Here is a 20841-nt window from a genome sequence, read left to right as displayed (position 1 = left end):
GTGTGTGTGTGTGTGTGTGTGTGTGTGTGTATTCTACAAGNTGTGTGTGTGTGTGTGTGTGTGTGTGTGTGTGTGTGTGTGTGTGTGTTTATATTCTACAAGATTTCAGGTCTTTTGAAGTCTGGCAAGAGACACAGAGCAGATGACCTCTTCTGACTGGGTTTTTAAAAGTCCCAGGCCTTGATTTATTTGCTTGCTTTGAAAGTTGCATCAGTTTAGTTGATCTTCCTACATTTTCAACCTTTGTCTTCCCTTAGAGACTTGTAAGTGCCTTTCATTTCTTGAAGGTTCCCATACTACTTGCAAGTCAGCCAACAACTACCCTATCCTGTCTAACACTTCCTGGGATACAGTAACTTGTGTCAGATTGTATGCAGGTTTCCCTCCTCCCCTCTATTCTGGCTAAGACAGCCATAGCTTTCAGACTTTAGGGAACCTCCTTTTACCTAGAATCTGCATTGTAGTTGCTTGTTGTCAATATGTGAAAAAACAATCTTGTTAGGAGTTTTGGTTTTGCTTGTTCTCCAACTGGTATTTTTTTTTAATGTAAATTTCTATCTTTTTGTTCTTTTATCCATAATTTTTCAGTATTGTCCTCCCTGCCTTCTTGAGAAGCATTCCTTATAACAAAGAGGTGGGGGCAGGGGAAGAGGGAACCCAGTTCAGCAAAACTAGCTAACACAGCATTAAGTTGATGTTTTCTGCAGAGTTCATGTCTGTCATTTCTCACTGCATGGGAATAACTTGTTCAATTCATGTGCTACAGTTTGTTTAGCCTCAGCTGATGGGCATCTCCTTTACAACTTGTATTTTCTTTTTTTCTTTTTATTACAACTCATTTTCATATTTGACTTTGTACTGTCTTTGATGGTTCGGCTCCAATTGCCTGTTGTACCAGTTGTCTGGGACATTTCACATTATCGCTGAAGAAGTCATTTTCCTGTATGCTTATATCTCCCAGGATATGTCAGATTTCCTGAAGCTTTCCCAGCTACCTCTTTTCTTTTCCCTTCTCCCACCCTTTGTTGAGGACATTTTTTGCCTACTCCCACACTTTGTGGCACATTTTGTACCTTATATATTGTTATTGACTGGGGAGGGAGACAGGTTATATCCTTTACTTACCTAGAAATTCTGTAGGGCCCTTCTTTGAGCAAAATTTTTGTCTTTTCCTGCATTAAGCATAAGGTCATGCTTTTAAAGCATTTTCTTTGATGGAATTGACTATTTCCTTGAACACCTACTTTGGAGAATTGGAAACATGCTTCAGGTGAGGATTAGATCACATTATCCATGGCTAGGTAATCACAACTCTATCTAGAACTGTGACCTATGACCTCTCATAGCCATCAGAGGCAAGATTGTTGAAGATACTTGATACTGGCCTGAGACTGTGAAGCTGGGGTAGGAGATGTCACACATTTAAGAATCCATATTAAAATTTAATTAATTAAAATTAAAACCTTAATTTCTAAATGCATTCTTCTATAACAAAGAATAAAAGAAAGAAGGGAAAATAAAGTAGTCTGTCAGCATTATAGCACATACATTTGACAAGGGTGTACATATGTAAGAAGGAACTTTCCATCTTTTCTTTGGGGACAAGTTCTATCATTATAATTAACAGACGCCTTTCAATTTTTGTTTGTGTTTATACAGTATTTGTTGCATGTATGGTTTTCCTGGTTCTGCTGCCTTTACTTCAAATCAGTTTATATGTTTCCCAAGCTTCTCTGTATTGTTTATATATTCCTTGTTTCCTTAGAGTGAAGTAATATTCCCATCAGAAAAGCTTGTGTTCATGTACCCCTATAGCCATTCCCCAATGACTGGAATTGACTTTTTTCTCCCTAGTTCTTTGCTCCTGCAAGATGTGCTGATGAATATTTTGGAATCTCTAGAATCTTTGTTTTTGGCTTACACCCATTTTGGTGAACCTGTGGCATGCCTGCCGGAAGGGGCTGTTCGTTCTCCTCTCCCTCTCCACCAAACCCGAGGACATTTTTCACGTCACTTGCCCCTCTGCCCCCGCAACCCAATGGGAGTGCTTCCTCCCATCTGTGGTAAGGTGTAGGGGGTTTACATGTGGCGTGAGGGTTGCAGTTTGGGTGGTCACTCTCTAAAAATTTCACCATCTAGTGATGGCCTAGGCCTTTTGGGGAGGACATGCCTAGTAGTGGGAACTCTATCAAAGGATATGCACATTGTAATTTTTGAGCATAATTCCAAAATACTTTTGGGAATACTTGGACTAATTCACAACTGAGTCAGGAGGTAATTAGCATTTGCAAGGAGTTGAATAGAATGGGCATTAATAAAATGGTCTGCTGCAATGAGGAATAAGTAATAGTGTATATTTTAAAGCTTGGGAAAAAAACACCTTAAAATCAATTTAGTCCCAGCCTCTCCAAGATCCTAATCTCAGCCAGTGAATTGTTTGGTATCCCACAGTTGTTTTGCATGTATCAGGACAGAAATAAATCAATCTTAAAAGAAACAATAATGAATGACCTCTAAGCCTATTGAATTATCAAAGTGTAGTAGTCCTTTAGACCTGACTTTTCATAATATTCCTGCTTTTCAGAGAACAAAATTAAAAGGACAATCTGGAATCACTAGTGATGATAGCTGTCTTGAAAGGCTTTCTAATCACAATTCTTTTAACCCTGACATTGGGCTGGCAGTGTTAGGTTGAGCAGGTATCATCCTCTTTTTAATAGGTGAAAAGATAGCCACAGAGGGGGTATATGACCTGGCAGTTTATGAAGCATATTAGATTTTTAGTCAGGGTTCCAGGCCTCCTCAGTGTTGGTGAAGTCTTGGCACAAATGCCCTGGCATGCGGGAAGGGGCTTACTAGTTCCCCTTCTTCACGGCGCCTAAGGACATTTTTTGGAGGGGGCATGCCTCCTGCCACCATCCCCAATGTGGGGGATTCCCCAATGTGAGCATTTCCCTCCCCCGCCCCCTCGGATAATAGAGTGGCAAGTGGGATGGCTCACAGGTGGCCTGAAGGTGCAGTTTGGGCTTGTGGTTTCTAAAAGGTTTGCCAATGCTGGTCTTGGGAAATAAAATCCATTTTAAAACAAGTCTGTTAGATTTGAACATTGTTGAGATTTGATTTTGTTTCTTGGCATCGTTTATTTCATTAAAGTTTTATTGATACTTTTCCCCCTTTATACCATTTTCATTTCCCGATAAAATTCCCCCTACCAATAAAACCAAACCCAGTTAAGCAAAATTGTCTCAAAATCACATGCCTTGTACCCCCTTGCCTCATCTAACAGGATGATTTCACTTTGAGCAGAGAGATATGTTTTCTCTGGACTCAAGATCAGTACTTGCAGTTAATGAGTTTTGCTGTCCTTTTGTGTTCTCATTAATATTCTTGTATTTAAAGAGGATATTGTTCTCCTCCTGGGTTCTGCTCACTGTGCCTTAGTTCTTACTGTTTTTTTCCCATATTCTGAAATTAAAGTGTTTCTTAAAAACCTTAGTGCTTCTTTAAGTCGTTTAGTAGGTCATTTGTTATGGTGCAGTATTCATTTAATATATCATCTTTTATTAAGCAGTTACCTAGTTGTTTGGGGACTTGTGTTTCTTTCTTTTTTTCTTTTAATAACTGGCATTTCAAATCATTTTTAGAATAAAAATGGTGTTGGTTTTGTGGTCCTGGATGACCTATGTCTGGTGGAATGGAATTTCTTCCTCATCTAACCCTTCCTCCTCCTCGAAGGCAAATTGCTGTTAGCTAATTAGTAGTGTTGATTTCATGAATTTGATTTTGGAAGTCCCAGTATGTCAGGTTTGCAATTAAGTAGTACTAGATTTTTCTTTTTAAAAAGTCTTAGGATTTTTTTGGATGTGGTGAATTTCCTTGTGTCAATTTGCCCTGTGCAAAGGAAAACAAGCTTAATTTCTTGTAGATGGAATACGTTTGATTTGCTGGCATATGGATTCCAGCGTGGTATTAAAATATACTCTGGAATGTTTTCTTGATCTTTTTTTTCCTTCTTTATATCAGCCAACTCATAATAATCCTCACTCTTCCCCCCCCCCCCCCCAAGTCCCCCACAGAACTCCCAATACTCAAGGAAACGAAATCAACACATTGGCTATGCCCCAGTTCTGTGCAGCACCCCAACCTGGAAAAAGGAATGGAGATGCATCAGGACTGTCTTGGGCCTCTCAAGTCATGGTTCCCCATTGCATAGATCCCAGTTCTGAAGTCTTTTCAGACTTGTTTTCCTTGAATTTGCTTTACTTAAGTTTTTTTCCCCTGTTCCTACCTCTATAGCTTTGCATCAAGTTGATGCAAATCTTTCCTAGTTCTGAATTTCTTGTGTTTTTAATTACTTAGAACACAGTGCTGTTCTATAACATTTGTTCAGCCACTCATTCAGTGATCTCATTTTCCTTTCAGGATTTGCCATGACAAAAAGTACAGCTATAAATATTTATATGTATGTGAACTTGCCCGTTCTTTGATTTTCTTGTGGATTTGGGTGGGAGAGGATTTGAATAGGAAGAAATTGGCGTAATATTGGTATTGCTGGGTTAAAGGAGATACAGAGTTTGGTAACAATTCCATTGTGTGTTGGTTATAGGTAGGAGGGTGGTAGGAGGGAAGAACATGAATCATGTAACCATGGAAAATTTTTCTTAATAAAAAAATAAAGTATAATTCCAAATTACCTTTCAGAGTAGTTGGATTAGTGATTACTGGTCTGAAAATGATTCTGGACCAATGCCTTCTGGTCCTTTTGGTAAATCTGGCAAATATGAACATTTCTCCCTAGTGGCAGTAAATGGTTAGGAAAGTCATTGGGGTCCTGAGGAGTCATTTAATCTTCATTCCTACTTTAAAGTGAATGACTTCTGTTGACTCAGAGATTGTAGACTTGCCTGATGTTATTTTAGATGCTTCAGTGACCTTTCCTTAGAAGGAAGATTGGAGGAAGAGTAATAAATAGGATCATGGATCTAGAATTGAGTTTAGTCATCGTTTAAGGACTTTCTGCAGATGAGATAAACAAACCCCTGATTATTTGAAATGTGCTGACATTTCTCAGAAATATCATAAAATGACATTTCACCTAAAGGATTTTTATTTGGCATATATACTTTCTAGGAAATGGAACTATTTTAACTTTGTATTAGAGGCCTTAGTTTGTTGTCTGCACTTGGAGGTGCATTGTTCTCCTTAATTTATTTGTTTCTTCCTTTGCTTGCCATCTAGTGGCAGAAAGTGGGAACTTCTTAAACTTTAAAGGAAAAGAATTTGTAATTTAGACATAATGAGTGACAGCTGCAATTTGGCAGATAATCTCTAAGGACACAAGGAAACAAAAACAAGGTAGTCAAAAAGATCTTTGTGTTTAGTGACAGATTTCAGGCTTGACAGTCAAGTCCCTTAACCTAGCTAGTTTATGGAGAAGAATTTACATACTATTGTTAATGTCAAAAATAAGCTACTGAAATAGATTTTTTAAAATCCTTATCTTCCACCTTAGAATCAATACTGTGTATTGGTTCCAAGGCAGAAGAATAGTAAGCGCTAGGTAATTGGGGTCAAGTGACTAGCTAAGGAAGTATCTGAGGCCAGTTTGGAACCTAGGACTATTTCTAGGCCTGGCTCCCAATCCACTGCACTACTCAGCTACCCCCTGAAACAGATTTTTGATGGAAAGATGAAGTGCTATGCTCATTGGCTTGCATGGTTTTTTTTTTTTTAAATGTTAACATTAAAAAAAAAAATCTTCATTTGGGAAAGTGCTTAGACCTGTGGCCCACATCCACAGTACTGTGTTTCCACTATATTCTTTTGACATAGTTCATATCACTGCCAAAATTCTTTTTAATCGGAGTGGAGTTTAGGGAATAAAGATTGCACCACCATGGCAACCTTTTTAAATGATAGAGTTTCACTGTGTAATGTAGTCATCAGCCGTTTGTATTCTGGTAGGTGCTTAGTTTTTTAGATTAGTGATTTGATGAAATGGTTCTGTTGTATAAAATATGTATAAAATGTATATTTTTTGGACTTTAAAAATTAGCTTTTATTTAACCTTTCCATGACCATCTACAAATATTTATATATATTAAAAAGACTTTGCATTGTAAATTCTTGCCCATAGGAACAGATATTTATTGACTTTAACATGGTACCCACTGTACAGAGAATGTAGTGCCTTTACTATGTATATAACATAGCTTTGTTGCCATGCTTGTTAAATTTAGCTACATAATTTGTCAGTGTGTACATGCTTCTCATTTTTTTTTAATTTATTTCATGTCATCTTTGAATTCTTGAGATTCATGAATTCAATGACATTTGTATGTAGTAGTTTGTTCAAAGATTCTCTAGTCATAAGACTAGTTCCTTTCTGGTTTGTTGCCATTACAGATAATGGTGCTGTGGATATTTTTGAATAGATCATGTTTTCCTGTCAGTGACCTTTTCTCTGTGTAGTCCCAGTGGGGGGAGCACTAAGGTCAAAGGATTTGGCCATTTTTAGAAACCTTGGTTTTCCAAAGAAGTTAGATTATTTGAGAACTTTTAAGGAATGTGAATAGTGTAACTTGCTTTATTATTCTATTCCTTCCATTATTGACTTAAACAAAAACAAACCCCTAACCTTCTGACTTAAAATTGATACTAAGTTTTGATTCTAAAGCAAAAGATCTTCAAGGGCTTGGCAATTGGGGTTAATTAACTTGCCCAGGTCCCATAGCTAGGAAGTAGTATTGTAAGAGGGAAATTTAGGTATTTTATAGATATGTATTTAAAATGTGGCCGCCAGGAATCAACAATTCAGGTTGATTCCGTAATTAAATCAGACCTAAGTCAGCATCGGGTTAAGGCACTTTATTTACAATCAGGAAGGTAAAGGTATAGGAATAAAGAAAAAAAGAGAGGCTAGTCCAGGCCTGGACGAAAGAGAAGGTTAAAAGTCTAAATAAATGAAGCTGCAAGCCTCAAGGCCTAGAAACCAGATAGGCTAGTGCCTACTTAAGGCAGAGTTTGGAAGCGGCCTAGATAGGCCAAGGAAGTCAGCCTAACTTACCCACCTGACCATTCAGAGTAGAAGCTGCCTGAGGTCTCCTCCGAGATCCGCCAGCACCAAGTTCAAGGCGGGAACTGCCTCCACAGGAAGTAACCAACATACTTAAAGAGATAGTGTCACTTCCCTTGGGTCCACCTCTAATTCAAATGGACAAATGGCAGTCTCTACACTGATTTTGGACTGCCCAAAGGGCATTCCCTTGTTCTTGATTTGTTACTTATTGTCACGTGTGGGTAACTCATCTCCCCTCCCCACTAAGGGAAGTGTGGGAATGACCTCATCTCAGGTAGGTAGAGTTTTGACTATAGAATGGACTAGAGCTAATTTTATTTACACAGTATCTCAGGCCAAATTTGAAACCAGGTCCTCCCAATTCCAGGCCTGGTGCTCTATCAGTAATGTGCTACCTACTTTCGACCTCTGGAATATCTAGATTTTTTCTAGTACCATGAATTTTCATGAGTATTTCTCATTTTGGATTTTTCTAGATGTAATTCTATAAGATTTTGGATTTTTTTTAAAGAGCATGCTGTTGGATTTTAAAATAAAGTAACTCGCATAACGTTTTTTCCACTAGAGTAAAAAAAAAGCATTTTGTTGTTTTTGTTTTAAATAGCTTTTTGAAATTTGCTGACACTCATCCCAAATAGTGAATAGTATTTTTAAAGCACCCCCCCCACAACAAAAACCCCCTGAAACAGGGGAAAAAAACATAACCGATCATTTTACAATAAAATTTCTGAACAAATATGCAACTACATCTGTCTCTGCAAAGGGCTCTTATGAAAGATGTTTTCTTATATCTCTTCTTTTGAGCCATGATTTTTCTTTATGGTTATATAACACTAATACATTTTCGTTGATAAGTTTTAATTTTTCCATCATTATTTTCCTCTCATAATTAATTCCTCCACCTCCAGAAAACTGTCCCATATAACAGTTAAAAAAAAACAAAATAAAAAAGGAAAAAAATCAGCATAACCAATTGATAAATTGAAATAATCCCCAACTAGGTATCGTGGGTGGGCACCAGTGGGCCCTCCTCCCATTTCTGCCAAAGGGTGGGGCAGCATTTTCTGCTCTTTGGAGCCATTTTGCCTATTTTTAAACCCTTACCTTCTATGTCATAATCAATACTGTATATTGGCTAGGTAATAGGGATTAAGTTACTTGCTCAGTCCTATAGCGAGGCAGTGTCTGAGATCAGATTTGAACCCAGGACTACCTATCTCTAGGCCTGCCTCTATCTACTGAACCACCTAACTTTGTTGGGTGGATGTGTGGGTTGCTGTTGCTCTCATTGTGTATATTGTTTTCTTGATTCTATATCATTTCATAGAAATCTTTCCATGCTTCTCTGTATTCATCACACATCATTTCTTTACAGCAAGCATAATAATATTTTGTTATATTCGTGTCTCACAATTTGTTTAACCATTTCCCAGTTGATAGGCAGGACCTGTTTCTGATTATTTGCTTTCATAAAAGTGCTACTACAAATATTTTGATATATGTGGGTGAATATGGCACCTAAACTCTTGTACATATAAGAGTTCCTATTTGAATTTTTGTGAACTCTTAAAAGTCCGCATGGAGTAGTAGAAAGAGCCCTAGACTTGGAGTTATCTTTGATGTCTAACGTTAATGCTGCTAGAATTTTTGTTAGACTATTTAATCTTCTTACACTGGCAGAAATAAGACTAACAAGAAGAGACAAACTATTGAAAGTTTCAACATCTTAAAGTATAAAATCTGACATTTCCAAATTTTCTGTTACCCTAGAAATGGTGGAATCAATGAAGAAGGTAGCGGGAATGGATGTGGAGTTGACAGTTGAAGAAAGAAACCTGCTGTCAGTTGCATATAAAAATGTGATTGGAGCCAGAAGAGCATCCTGGCGGATAATCAGCAGCATTGAACAGAAAGAAGAAAACAAGGGAGGAGAAGACAAACTAAAAATGATTCGGGAATATCGGCAAATGGTGAGAGAGCAACCCCCCCCTCCCCCCCCCCCCCTTTGTTATAACTATCCCTTGGAAAGGACTTGAGTTTCTTTCCTTGGCTGGGGTGAAGGACATGGCTCACTGTTGGTGATTAAATTGCCAGAGTGTAGATTTATTTAATCAGATTGGGATGTGGTGGAATGGTAATCTCGGAGTGGTATGTGATCTATGTTGTTTGGAAGGGAGAGTCCAACTGGATGGAGTTATAACTATTAAAATAGGTATGATGTGATGAAAGCCTGGACTGGGGAATAGGAATGAGCAATAAACCAATATTTATTGAATGTTTCCTGAGTTTTTTCAAGTGAAATCTAGTTTTTAAAAATCTTGTCACCTTTTAAGGGAAAAATATTTAATACCTAAAGGTAGATTTGGTCATAACTTTGGAAAAAAATCCATCAACTAACTTAACAAATTTTCTGAAGCCCTGTTTTGAATGTTCCTTCCTCGTTATTCTATGTTCATAACATCACTTGGTTTCTTACCCCTTTTTTATGATTATCTAGAGTTGTCATTCTTTTGTTTAGCAATTCTGGGTTCTGATACTTTTAAACTTGAGATGTGGGTTTTTTCACCAGGAACAACCCTGACATCTAGATCAGTTCTTAACCAAACATATAGCAAAAGGGAAAAGATGCCTTCTTTGACCTTAAGAACTGCCCCTCCTGGAATATTTAATTTGTGGAAGTGGGCAGGAGAGCAATATTATACAAGAATGGGAGAAATGCATTGATGGTAACAGTAGGCTCTCATTCCCATAAATGAAAGCTTGAGGTGAGTTATTTATATGTTGTTAAATTTATGAGTCTTAAGCCTCCTGTTTGATTTTCCAGGTTGAGACTGAACTAAAATTAATCTGTTGTGACATTCTGGACGTACTGGACAAACACCTCATTCCAGCAGCAAACACTGGCGAGTCCAAGGTTTTCTATTATAAAATGTAGGTTCCTTACTTGTAGGGAAATGTCCAATTAAAAGTTGGCATTCTTCTTAGAACATGACTTCCTATCAAGGTTTCATATTTAAGAATGTTCTTGTAACTATGAAAAGATTAAGTGGAAATGGATTGAACTGGGAACATGATAATCATAAATCACTTCGAGGGAGTGGCTTTTCATGCCATAGATTCTTGTGTTTCAGATGCCTGGGAGTTGTCAAGATAACAAAACTGCCCTTTTTTGCTTCTTTACTATTTTTGTCATTTGTTTCAATAGATTTTCTTGTCTGTACCAAAACATTGCCAGTTAATTGATTGTATATGTCATAGAGATGCTATATGGTCTGTTCTCCTGCTTCTCAGAGTATTTGGGGAAATAATACTTATCATTTTTATGGAAAATTGCCAATTGATGAGTCAGTTCAAGGATTTTAAATAATTTTGAAGTAGTTAAGCTCATTGGCTTTTATTTGAGTGAGTTTGGGGGGGGAGTATTTAGCAGTAGATGAATTAACTGGGTCTAATACTAGCTTTTATATTGTTTGATGAAATTGGGAAAGGGAAAAATGCAAATCTGATTAATTTTTATGCAGTATGTAGTGGCACTGTATAATTTATATATTGTGTACAGAGGCTAGAGACCACCTGAAAATGGTATCTTTAAACGTGTTTTGTTTCGGTTTTTTTTCTCTTCCCCACTCTAGGAAAGGGGACTACCACAGGTATCTGGCTGAATTTGCCACAGGAAATGACAGGAAGGAGGCTGCAGAGAATAGCCTGGTGGCTTATAAAGCTGCTAGTGATATTGCAATGACAGAACTTCCGCCAACGCACCCCATCCGCTTAGGTCTTGCTCTCAACTTTTCCGTATTCTACTATGAAATTCTTAATTCCCCTGACCGTGCCTGCAGGTAAGTCAGCTATTTGGGGAAAAAAAACTGACTACTGAAGCAAAAATCTTACAGAATTATAAAAATGCTTTTTGTCTTTGATTCATATCCTAGCTGTGATATTCTCCCTTATACTATTGGATCACTTCTTTAAGAGGTCTGCTTTTATACTTAATTAAATGATCACTCCACTTCCATTGGGATAGGGTTTGACAGACCTAAATTATCCCAAATCCAGCATCTTTGGCATAAACTGTGTATTTTTATACTTTAGTATTGAGCCAAATGCCATAATAATAAAATAGGTATAAACAATGGCATAAGTTCTGTTAAAAAGCCCAGTATTCACCAGCTAGAAACAAAATTTACTGATAATTTGAAGCCTTATTTTTGGGGGGGTAGGGATTATATTAACCGAGTATGGAAGCAGTTCTAGGTCTCCATTGATGGGGGCAATTTATTTGATACTCTAGTATAATCTCATTCCATAAATTGTGATGAGCAGTTCATATTATATTTTTGTGATTGACTGGAATTTTCCCATAGTTCCAGAATAGGTTAAATTCTGTTATGGTGAATTTCAAACTTTTGTTATGTCAACTTTTTGAAATAAGTATACCAGCCCCAGCACATGAGTGTTGAGAAAAATCAAATGAGATAATGTAAGAACTTTGTGAAATGTAAGGCATTTTTAACTAGATCAGTCTTCAGAGATTTGAAGTGAAATTCAACCTCATACTTATTAATGTGTAAGCATTCCTTAGTCTTACTTTGATGGTTCACCATGCTTTGGGGTTTGACTTTGGATTATTCTAGACTGGCAAACTTTAATTAAGCTAGAGGGTTTTTTAGTATGGACTGACTCAGGATTTTATTAGCCTCCTTCAAGAATCAGCCTAAATTCAGAGAAGCTTTTCCTAAGAGCCTTCACCACTAGCAGAGGATGAATTCTTTTTGGTTTTGACTGGGTAAACTCCTGAAGACCATGTATTTGGGGGAAGTGGGTAGAACCATATTTTCTGGAAGCTTAGTGTTAACAGGCTTAATGGGAAGGTGCATTTGTAAATGTTCTTTTGAATTAGCCTTTTCAAGACACTACTCCTACTCTTTCCGATATTGGCGATAAATAAAGCTTTTACCTGAACTATCAGCTATCCAACTACTGATAGAGAACAAAAAATTGGAGGACAATCAGATTTAGTCATGTCTAATTTTGTGGAATTGGGAAGATGATTTTGTTGTTCTTTTATGGCATTTACAAGTGTGATCTTAATTCTTGTAGGTTGGCAAAAGCAGCTTTCGATGATGCAATTGCAGAACTGGATACGCTGAGTGAAGAAAGCTATAAGGACTCGACACTTATCATGCAGTTGTTACGTGATAACCTGACACTATGGACTTCAGATATGCAGGGTGATGGTAAGCAGATATTCTTAATTTTTATTTTATTTTATTTTATTTTATTTTTTTAAACCCATACCTTCTGTCTTGGAATCAATCTGTGTATTGGTTCCAAGGCAGAAGAATGGTAAGGCCTAGGCAATGGGGGTTAAGTGACTTGCCCATGGCCACAAAGCCAGGCAGTGTCTGAGGCCACATTTGAACCTCTAGGACCTTCCGTCTCTAATTTTTAAATTAATGAACAAAAAAATCTTTTTTTTCCCCCTTGCCACTTTCTCTCATTGATAGAAACAAAAAAAACCTCAAACACTTCTCCCCCTGTCCCCTCTGCTTGTAACAAATTGTGTAGTCAAGCAAAACAAGTTTCCCTATTGGCCAGGTACAAAAACCTTGTCTCAATCTTTATCCCTAATCTAGCACTTCTCCCTAATACTTTAAATGTTTGAAATTTTAACTACTTAACGGATGGCTTTGTGTATATTTTTGGGATGTCTTGTAAGTATTATGTCATGGCCCCTGACCTAATATCTTTAAGGTAGAAATTTAAAAAAAAAAATTGTACCGCTGTAAGGAATACACTGGAAGAAGTGTATTACTTGGTCTACAGTCATTTCAATTTAGTTAAAAATTAGGGTTAGGTTTTTTAATTATTGCACAAAAGTTAATAACTTCTAAAATAATTTTTAAATGTTCTGCTTAAGTAAGCTTTGTTTAAATAATGTATATGGTTCTGAAAGTTGGAGACTAGCAAATGAGAAAAGGAACTTCAGTGGGACTGAGTGAAGATTTGTCTCTAAAATTGAGCTGCTGCTTTATTCATGTTGAAGGTTTCAGTTAGTTCTAGTGAAGACCTGGTCTGTCAGTTATGTTGGGTACGTAGCTGTGGAGCTCCAGTGATAATTTCTCTAGGCAGTCTGCACTGGTCTCAAGTGTTCTTGAGTGGCTAAACCACAAATGAATAAACCACAATAATCCAGTGAGAAAAGTGTCAGCATAATGACAATGAGTGTTGGCCAAACCGGGACCAAGGGCAACAGCCTTCTGCTGTTCTAGCTACCACATCACATTTGGGTTAGAATAGGAAACTTTGCTGGCTGCAGATGTTACCTCTGGGCAGCCAGAGTAGAGTGAGAGAAGCCCTATCTGGCATAGGAAAATCCTCTGGAGAGAGAGGGAGGGAACTAATAAGCATCAGTGTGCTGAGAGGAATGGAAAGGATGGACCGACTATAGTTGGGTATTTATTTAATGGCAATTTCCCTCTTTAGTCAGTTTTGCTAATTCATCAGAATGTTTGCAGATAGATTTTTCCAAGATTCTTCTTCTTCTTCTTCTTTTTTTTTTTTAAACCCATACCTTCCGCCTTGGAGTCACTATTGTATATTGGCTCCAAGGCAGAAGAGTGGTCAGGGCTAGGCAATGGGGGTTAAGTGACTTGCCCAGGGTCACACAGCTGGGGAGTGTCTGAGGCCAGATTTGAACCTAGGACCTCCCATCTCTAGGCCTGGCTCTCAATTCATTGAGCTACCCAGCTGCCCCCAGATTTTCCAAAATTCTTGAGTTTCTTTGCTTGAGACTAAGAAATGGCCATTATCTCTTAGACCTGACAACATTCTCCTCCTTTCAGGGTCTCTGAGATAACATATGTCTGTTAGCACATCTGTTAGCCAAAATGAAGACCTGCATTTAAACTCCAGCTGGATGACCTAGAACCAAGGCACTTTTCTTTTCCAGGCAGAAATTTCTTCCTCAATAAGTTGGATTAAATGATTTGCCATTTTCATCATCACTAAGACTGGCCACTTAGTTCTTGAGATTACATAATAGCTAATCTCAATAAAGAGAGCAAACCAGAAAAACGACTTCAAAGTGGTTCTTATTAAATCCCTAACCCTGATATGCTTAGAGTGAGGTACAAATGATGTGCATAGAGGAGGAAGCACTAGTGTGACATGGTAGGAAAGGGTAGAATTTGAGTCTTTGAAGTTAGTTAACAAACCATTTCTGAAACATAACTGAATGTTAGTAGACAAAGCACCTGTCCTCTCTGAGCTTGTTTTCTCATTGATAAAAAGGAGTTGGACAAGATGATCACTAACCTCCATTCTGGCTCTAAATCTGGACTTTTTTGAGACAGTCACCTCCATATCTCAGATGGCTGTCTTTTTTTGTTAGTGGGTATGAGAATAGAAGTCTAGAGAAAGGAGGGGATGGTTTTCCAGGGATGTGTTCTGTGGTGGAGGGACCCTTAGGTGATCCCAGGGAGGGGGGGAGTGGAAATGAAAGTTTTGGTTGTGTCTGTTCTGAGTTCACCAGCTAGGCCTTAAGATAATGTTTATGACATCTTTGTTCATATTTCCTTATTTGAAGGAAGAAGCTCATATTCTTTTTGCCAGCAGTATTCTGTGTTAATTTTGAACGTTTTAAACACCAATTTGATTAAAGCATAAACGAAGGGAATGCAAACTTAATACTAAATTTAATTAGAAAGGTAAAATTTTTCCAGGCCCAGAGTTCAAATCTGGGTTCAAATCTATCTTGAGACATGTCTAGCTTGGTGACCCTGGGCAAGTCACTTAACTTCAATTGCCTAGCTCTTACTGCTTTTCTGCATTGGAACCAATACACAGTATTATTTCTGAGACGAAAGATAAGGGTTAAAAAAAAAAAAAGGTGAATTTTTTGAACTTCTGAACTAGAAACGTCTTAGAATCTTTTTATGTCCTAATCCATTATTAAGCCTGATTAAGAATTGACTGTAAAAGTTGAGAAAGAGAACCTTGTTCATTGGACTGACAAGGTGAACTCTCCTTGAGAGCAGCCAGGTTTTCTTTTCTAAGAACCTTGCTAAGTGCTAGGAAGTGTCTTTACAGGTATTGAACAGGTTTACCTGGCAGAATCATGTACTATTACCTTTTTCAGATAAATTTCCCTTTTATCTTCTTACCTTCTGAGATCAAGCTATAGAATAGTTCAGGGTGAAGTCAGTGAGGTGTTGGAGAAAATTTTGCTGAAATTTGATTTTCCTATGAAGGCTTTGTCATCATGTATTTGATATGAAGGCTTAAGTGTAGAGTTAAATAATCAAAATTGAGATGTGGAGAGCTTAGTGAGGTTGGGGAAAAGAAAGTGTTCAAACTTTCCAGTTTTGCTGAAATGTGTACACATTGCCAGAGAATAAGATATTAATTGTGCTTAAAAGCAATCTACCAATTTGAATTAAAACTTATTAACTTAAGGGTATTTCCAGCATAGTCTTTAGGTTTTTGTGAAATATAGTTTTATTTTGTTTTCAGGGTTTGTATGGCTCACTTAGAGATGCCTTTTCATTTTCCTTCTCCCTTTGAAAGATGTTAAATGAGATTGTTGCCACTCAGTTCTGATGCATTTACAGGATTCAAGTGGTAAATGCATGTACCTCATGGGTTTGCACATCTCATTGTGTCTTTTAGTTACACTGGGTTTACGAAGTCTGTTCATGTTTTCAAAATAACTGAACATGAAATTGAATTCAGTTTTCTAAACTGTAAATCAGAGGCAACTTTCATGTAAATCCATAGCTAGCTATTCTTCTCCCTCCTGTACAGTTCCTGTGGAATTGTATTCTTCTAACCCCAGGAAAAACTGAAAAAAAAAATATATATATATAAAATAAAAAAAAATTTTTTTTTCCTTTTAAAGTTCATTTGAGGTCACTTGCAAGTATCATTTTCATTTTACAAATAAGGCAAACTGGGTAAGAGGTTAGACAATCTGGCCAAGTTTAAGCAAGTCAGTAGGAAGACCAAAATTGGAATGATTTCCTGACTTTCAAGTCCAAATGATCTTCCACTCTGTCCTTGTAGCTTTGGAGTTTTTCCACACTAGTAATGTTTCTTTCATATGATTCCTGTTTTCCCCCCTTTCTCCCTGCTATATAGATTCCTAAAGGAAAATCCAACTGTTCTTTCCTAAAAACTACTTTGTAAGTCATTATCCTAGCACAGTGAATTTTTCTGCTTTGAGTTCTCATTTCCTCACTAATCATGCCTGCATATATCATCATTTTGGTGCTATTAGGCTGCCTGTGTCTTAGACTTGATTCTAGGGCTAAACATTTTCCTAGTGATCTCTTGCCTGCTCCAGCTGCCCACTTTCTCTGGATGGGTGTGGTTTTTCATGAGGATGGTATAAAATGATTTGATCTTTTGGCCAATCTCACAGTTGCTTATGTGTGAACTAGAGCTTGCTAAGGCCTTGAGTAATTAACTCTTTCAGCCATATTCTGCTATCAGAAAAGTAGTATTTTTAAGAATCATTTAGATTTTTTAAGAATTATTTATTGCCAAGTTTAGTTGGATATGGGTTTTGTCAAGAAATGGGAAATCCATCAGTTCCTTTTTATTAATGAGTGTTTACTTACGTTCTTGTCTCTGCACCTTCAAAAGAAAGTGTGTTGTCAAAAAATCACCTTTATTCAAACATTTATTATCTGGTTCCTATTTCCCTCAAAAAAGGACAAACCAAACCAAACCCCAGTAACTACCATTTCCATATCAACATCAATTGAGATGACAGTGTCCACTATATCCATTATATATCTTTCAGAAGACACCTAAGGGGCCTCTATATTAGGATTGCAATGTGAATGGCATGTAGCCATTCTAGTTTTATGTTTTAGTATATCTGTATCATGAATGAAAGGCTAATTCTAATGGTTCCTTGTGTCTGAACTGCCTTATGTCAAGTGACGGAGTTAGCTAATTCACTTCCTTTATTTAGATTCAACTCAGGTAACTGTAAAAACTGTAAGTGGTTTATTAAAGACGAGAAAGAATGTAACTTTGATCTGTTTAATCATATTCTATGGAAAGTCCTTTTATCTACTTGGCATGCTTGCTTCTCTGTTCTGGCTGACTTATTGAATGCTCATCAGTAGGTAGTTGACCTCCAGTGAATAGGCTGGCTTTCTCTTGCATGTTTTAGTGCAGTTAAAACTCCCCAAGCTAATAACTATTTTAAAGAAAAACACAGCATGAGAGAACCTGGGCCAAATGCCCTTCTCTAATAACCTCAGTGTTCTGGTTTATTTTTGGCATGCTGTTCCATTTTGGAATGTGAAATTAGGATAGTTCAAGGCTGCCTTGATGAGACACAAAATGTTAATGTCCCATTTCAGAAATAACAAAAACCAACCACCATAATAAACTTCTGGTTTCATGAGTCATTGTTGTAAGTTGACTCTGTTTTGAAGCATTACTGAGATTGAGTGGATACAGATGATCCCTTTTCTTCTTGACACTTTTAAGTTGGGGGTGAGGTTATTAGGGAAGAACATTTTGTCTTGAGACAGAACATAAAAGCTTGATTTTCAATATGAAAGCTTGAAAATCATAATGAGATCATTATCTTGGCTGTCCATGTCCAAAACTCATTTATTTAGTAAGAAAAAGTTGACTACTTTGCATTGGTTTTCATGCTATGTCGTATTCTTCTAGGTTATTGAAATATAGTCTTTTGGGGGCTTAAGACTGTCTGGTTTATTGTGAAACAGAAGCCCTATATGTGTAATGAGGGGGCAATAAAACTGTAGCAAGTATAAGCTCTCTTTATACTTGGACTATCAGCATCATCTCTAATGACTTTGAGTACCAGTGGAAATACATAGTAATAACCCTTTTTCTTTTCAAGGTGAAGAACAGAATAAAGAAGCGCTGCAGGATGTGGAAGATGAAAACCAGTGAGAGAGACGTCAAAGCCAACAAGAGAATCCATCTCTGACCACCCCACTCCTCCCCAACCCCACCCCCCCAAAAATTCCCCATTGTCAGTCACTGAGAACCACCAAATCTGACTTTTACATTTGGTCTCAGAATTTAGGTTCCTGCCCTGTTGGTTTTTTTTTTTTAAAAACAGTTTTCAAAGTTCTTAAAGGCAAGAGTGAATTTCTGTGGATTTTACTGGTCCCAGCTTTTAGGTTCTTTAAGACACTAACAGGACTGCATAGAGGCTTTTTCAGCATTACTGTATTGTCTCCGTGCCAGATGTGGCAAGATAACCATTAGAAATGGATATTACATTGGAATGCCATTAGACTTCTAGGTGAAGTGAGAATCTAGGAGAGAGGTTTATCGCACTGTAGGGCGCATGTGGTGGCATTTTTCCTTTTTATAATTGTTTAAACCGAATTTTATACCAATGTTTAAAATTAATTGGGTGTTTAGCTTGAAGTTACAGGTTGCGTTGGAACGTTTATTGTAGTGGTTTTGCTGTAAAAAGTGTTTCCAAACTGTGCTGAAATGGTGCTGGTAACAGCCCAACAATCCGTGGCTGCTCATTCTTGCCGACTTTGACCTTCCCTCACCGCAGGTTAGCATTGAAGGTGGTATTGAAAAGCCTGCATGCGTGTTCAATTCTTTGGTTTTCTCCTTCCCTCTTCCCCCTCTCCCCCTTTCCTCCCTGCCCTCCTTCGCTCGCTCAACCTCTTTCGTTCAGTATGTGTAACTTGAAGCTAATTTGTACTACTGGATATCTGACTGGAGCCACAGATACAGAATCTGTATTGTTCTTACTGAAACACAGCATGGAATTAACATTAAACTTAAATAAAACAAACCTAAATTAAAAATGCCAAAAATTATTGCGACTCCATCCTTTATACTTCTCAAATAAAGACTCTAGTCCAAACACTAATGGCAGTACTGTTTTTGCATGAATTCAAAAGACCCCATAATTTGAGAGGTTTAAAAGTGTTTGTCCGAGCCATATATGTAATGTTAGGACTCTCTCTCTCTCTCTCTCTCTCTCTCTCTCTCTCTCTCTCTGGCTTAGATGGGATCAGTTAATGGTAACTGAAGAGACATTCTCATTCAATAGCATTTTGGGTTGCCTCACTGAATGCTGCTGGACAAGTTTGAAATGTTGAAGCAATTTATCTACAGCTGAAGTGAAGTTTGTATGAACTTTGTAAGGTGAACAGTGCGCAAGTTAAATATACTGCTGTTCTGATAACTGATTATTAAGCTGTCAGAGCTGGTATAAACATGTGCTATTGACTCAGCTGGGTTTCTTCTTGTGAGTTTAGAAAGATAACTTTTGGAATTGTAGATCTGAGTGGGAAGGTATATGAAGGGAGTTCTCTGCCTTAAGGCAGGTTAGATGGTATCTCCATTGTATAGGTAATATACTTGACTTTTCTAAGGTCATGCTGTAAATTTATTTTGAAAATGGCCCCTAATGTAGGTACAATTTAGTTTGTTTGAGAAGATAATTCCTTAAATTTTCTAATTGTTTTTTCCAGCAGATAATGAACTTAAAATAATTGTAAATCATGTCCCTATCTGAATAGACCCACTAATTTATAGAGGCAGCAATATGAGACTTTCTAGCACTAATGAAGATGCAACAGTGCAATGATTTTAAATTTCTGATGCCCTTGCTCTACTTTGTGAGAGCGAAGGTAGCTTTGTCTGCAGCAGTTCTTGTACAGAAATGAAAGGCCACATTTTAATTACACAGATCAAGTTGAGCAGTGATGGGATGCCAAGGTTGAAAGAATCTAGGACCAATGTACATAGAGCTCTCAAGGGTCCTTGTTGCTGAAGAATGGCAATGGCTCTTTTCTACAGATCAGGGAATCTTGTGGCACTGGCAGCAATGCCTAAATGATCTTCATGGGATTCTTTTCATCATTAGCTATATCCTATCCTATAAAGGATATAAGGAAGGGATGACACATGCCAACTTCAAGAAAGCATCACAAGCATGGAGAGACTGCATAGATAACTACATAAACTTTTCCATGATAAATGAGTGCACAGGGAGGTCAGCACCATCAACATTTTTAAGAGGTAAACTAGAGAATCCTCTTATCTCTGGCCAGAGAAGCTGTGTGTGCTTCAGCAGCTAGGTGCTCCCAGGAACAATGCCTTGACTACATTGCAAGGTTTATGGACATAATTGACATTAGAATAGAAAGAGAAATCGGAGATGGCCAACTTGTGTCATGTTTGGCACTCTTAACATATCTGAGCATCAGAGACTTGCCCATGGTCACATAGTTAGAATAGAAGTGTCTTGAGGCTAGATTTGAACCTGCCCTCTGGGCCTGGCTCTCAATCCACTGAGCCACATACCTGACCCTAACTTGCTTTCTTTAAAAGGTCACTTGATAACCGCATGTCCCTCCCCCAATTAACTTCATGATACTGAAGTCACCTTAGCCTTTAGGCCAGTAGAATGAATGTGACTGCTGTTCTGAAAAATCAGTCACCTCATGTCAGTTATTCTAGGGACTTTTGCCTGGGGAATGGGTTTACCTAATAGCCTATAAAGTTCTTCCTCTGGTAATGCTATTACAACAGATTTTCCTAATGTTTCACTTGGAACTGAATTCCATCCGTAAGTAGTGTAAAAAGTGCAGTTTAAAATATTGTAATCAATCTAGAAGTCCTATATGTTCCCTCTGTGTCCAGTTTTCTCCTGGAATCTTCAGTAATATTTTGTTTTCAATGTCCTTAGGTCGAATCAGTGAGGTAATGAGATATTATATTAGGCAGGGTCAGAA

General features: G+C 37.6%; 1 protein-coding gene across 1 annotated transcript in view; it reads left to right on the top strand.

The window, feature by feature from the left end:
* YWHAE (tyrosine 3-monooxygenase/tryptophan 5-monooxygenase activation protein epsilon) overlaps positions 1–18912 on the top strand; it is a 45029-nt gene extending 26117 nt beyond the window's left edge. The window contains exons 2-6 of the mRNA XM_044672934.1: positions 8872–9048; positions 9903–10009; positions 10711–10917; positions 12179–12315; positions 17967–18912. Coding sequence (XP_044528869.1) covers positions 8872–9048; positions 9903–10009; positions 10711–10917; positions 12179–12315; positions 17967–18019 — 681 coding nt within the window. The 3' untranslated portion in view covers positions 18020–18912. The remainder of the gene's footprint in view (positions 1–8871; positions 9049–9902; positions 10010–10710; positions 10918–12178; positions 12316–17966) is intronic.
* The last annotated feature ends 1929 nt before the right edge of the window (positions 18913–20841 follow it).

This window comes from Gracilinanus agilis, chromosome 4, assembly GCF_016433145.1.
Source record: "Gracilinanus agilis isolate LMUSP501 chromosome 4, AgileGrace, whole genome shotgun sequence".
NCBI lineage: Eukaryota > Metazoa > Chordata > Mammalia > Didelphimorphia > Didelphidae > Gracilinanus > Gracilinanus agilis.
The sequence above is the reverse complement of the archived record's forward strand: the minus strand, read 5'-3'. Positions and strand labels throughout refer to the sequence as shown.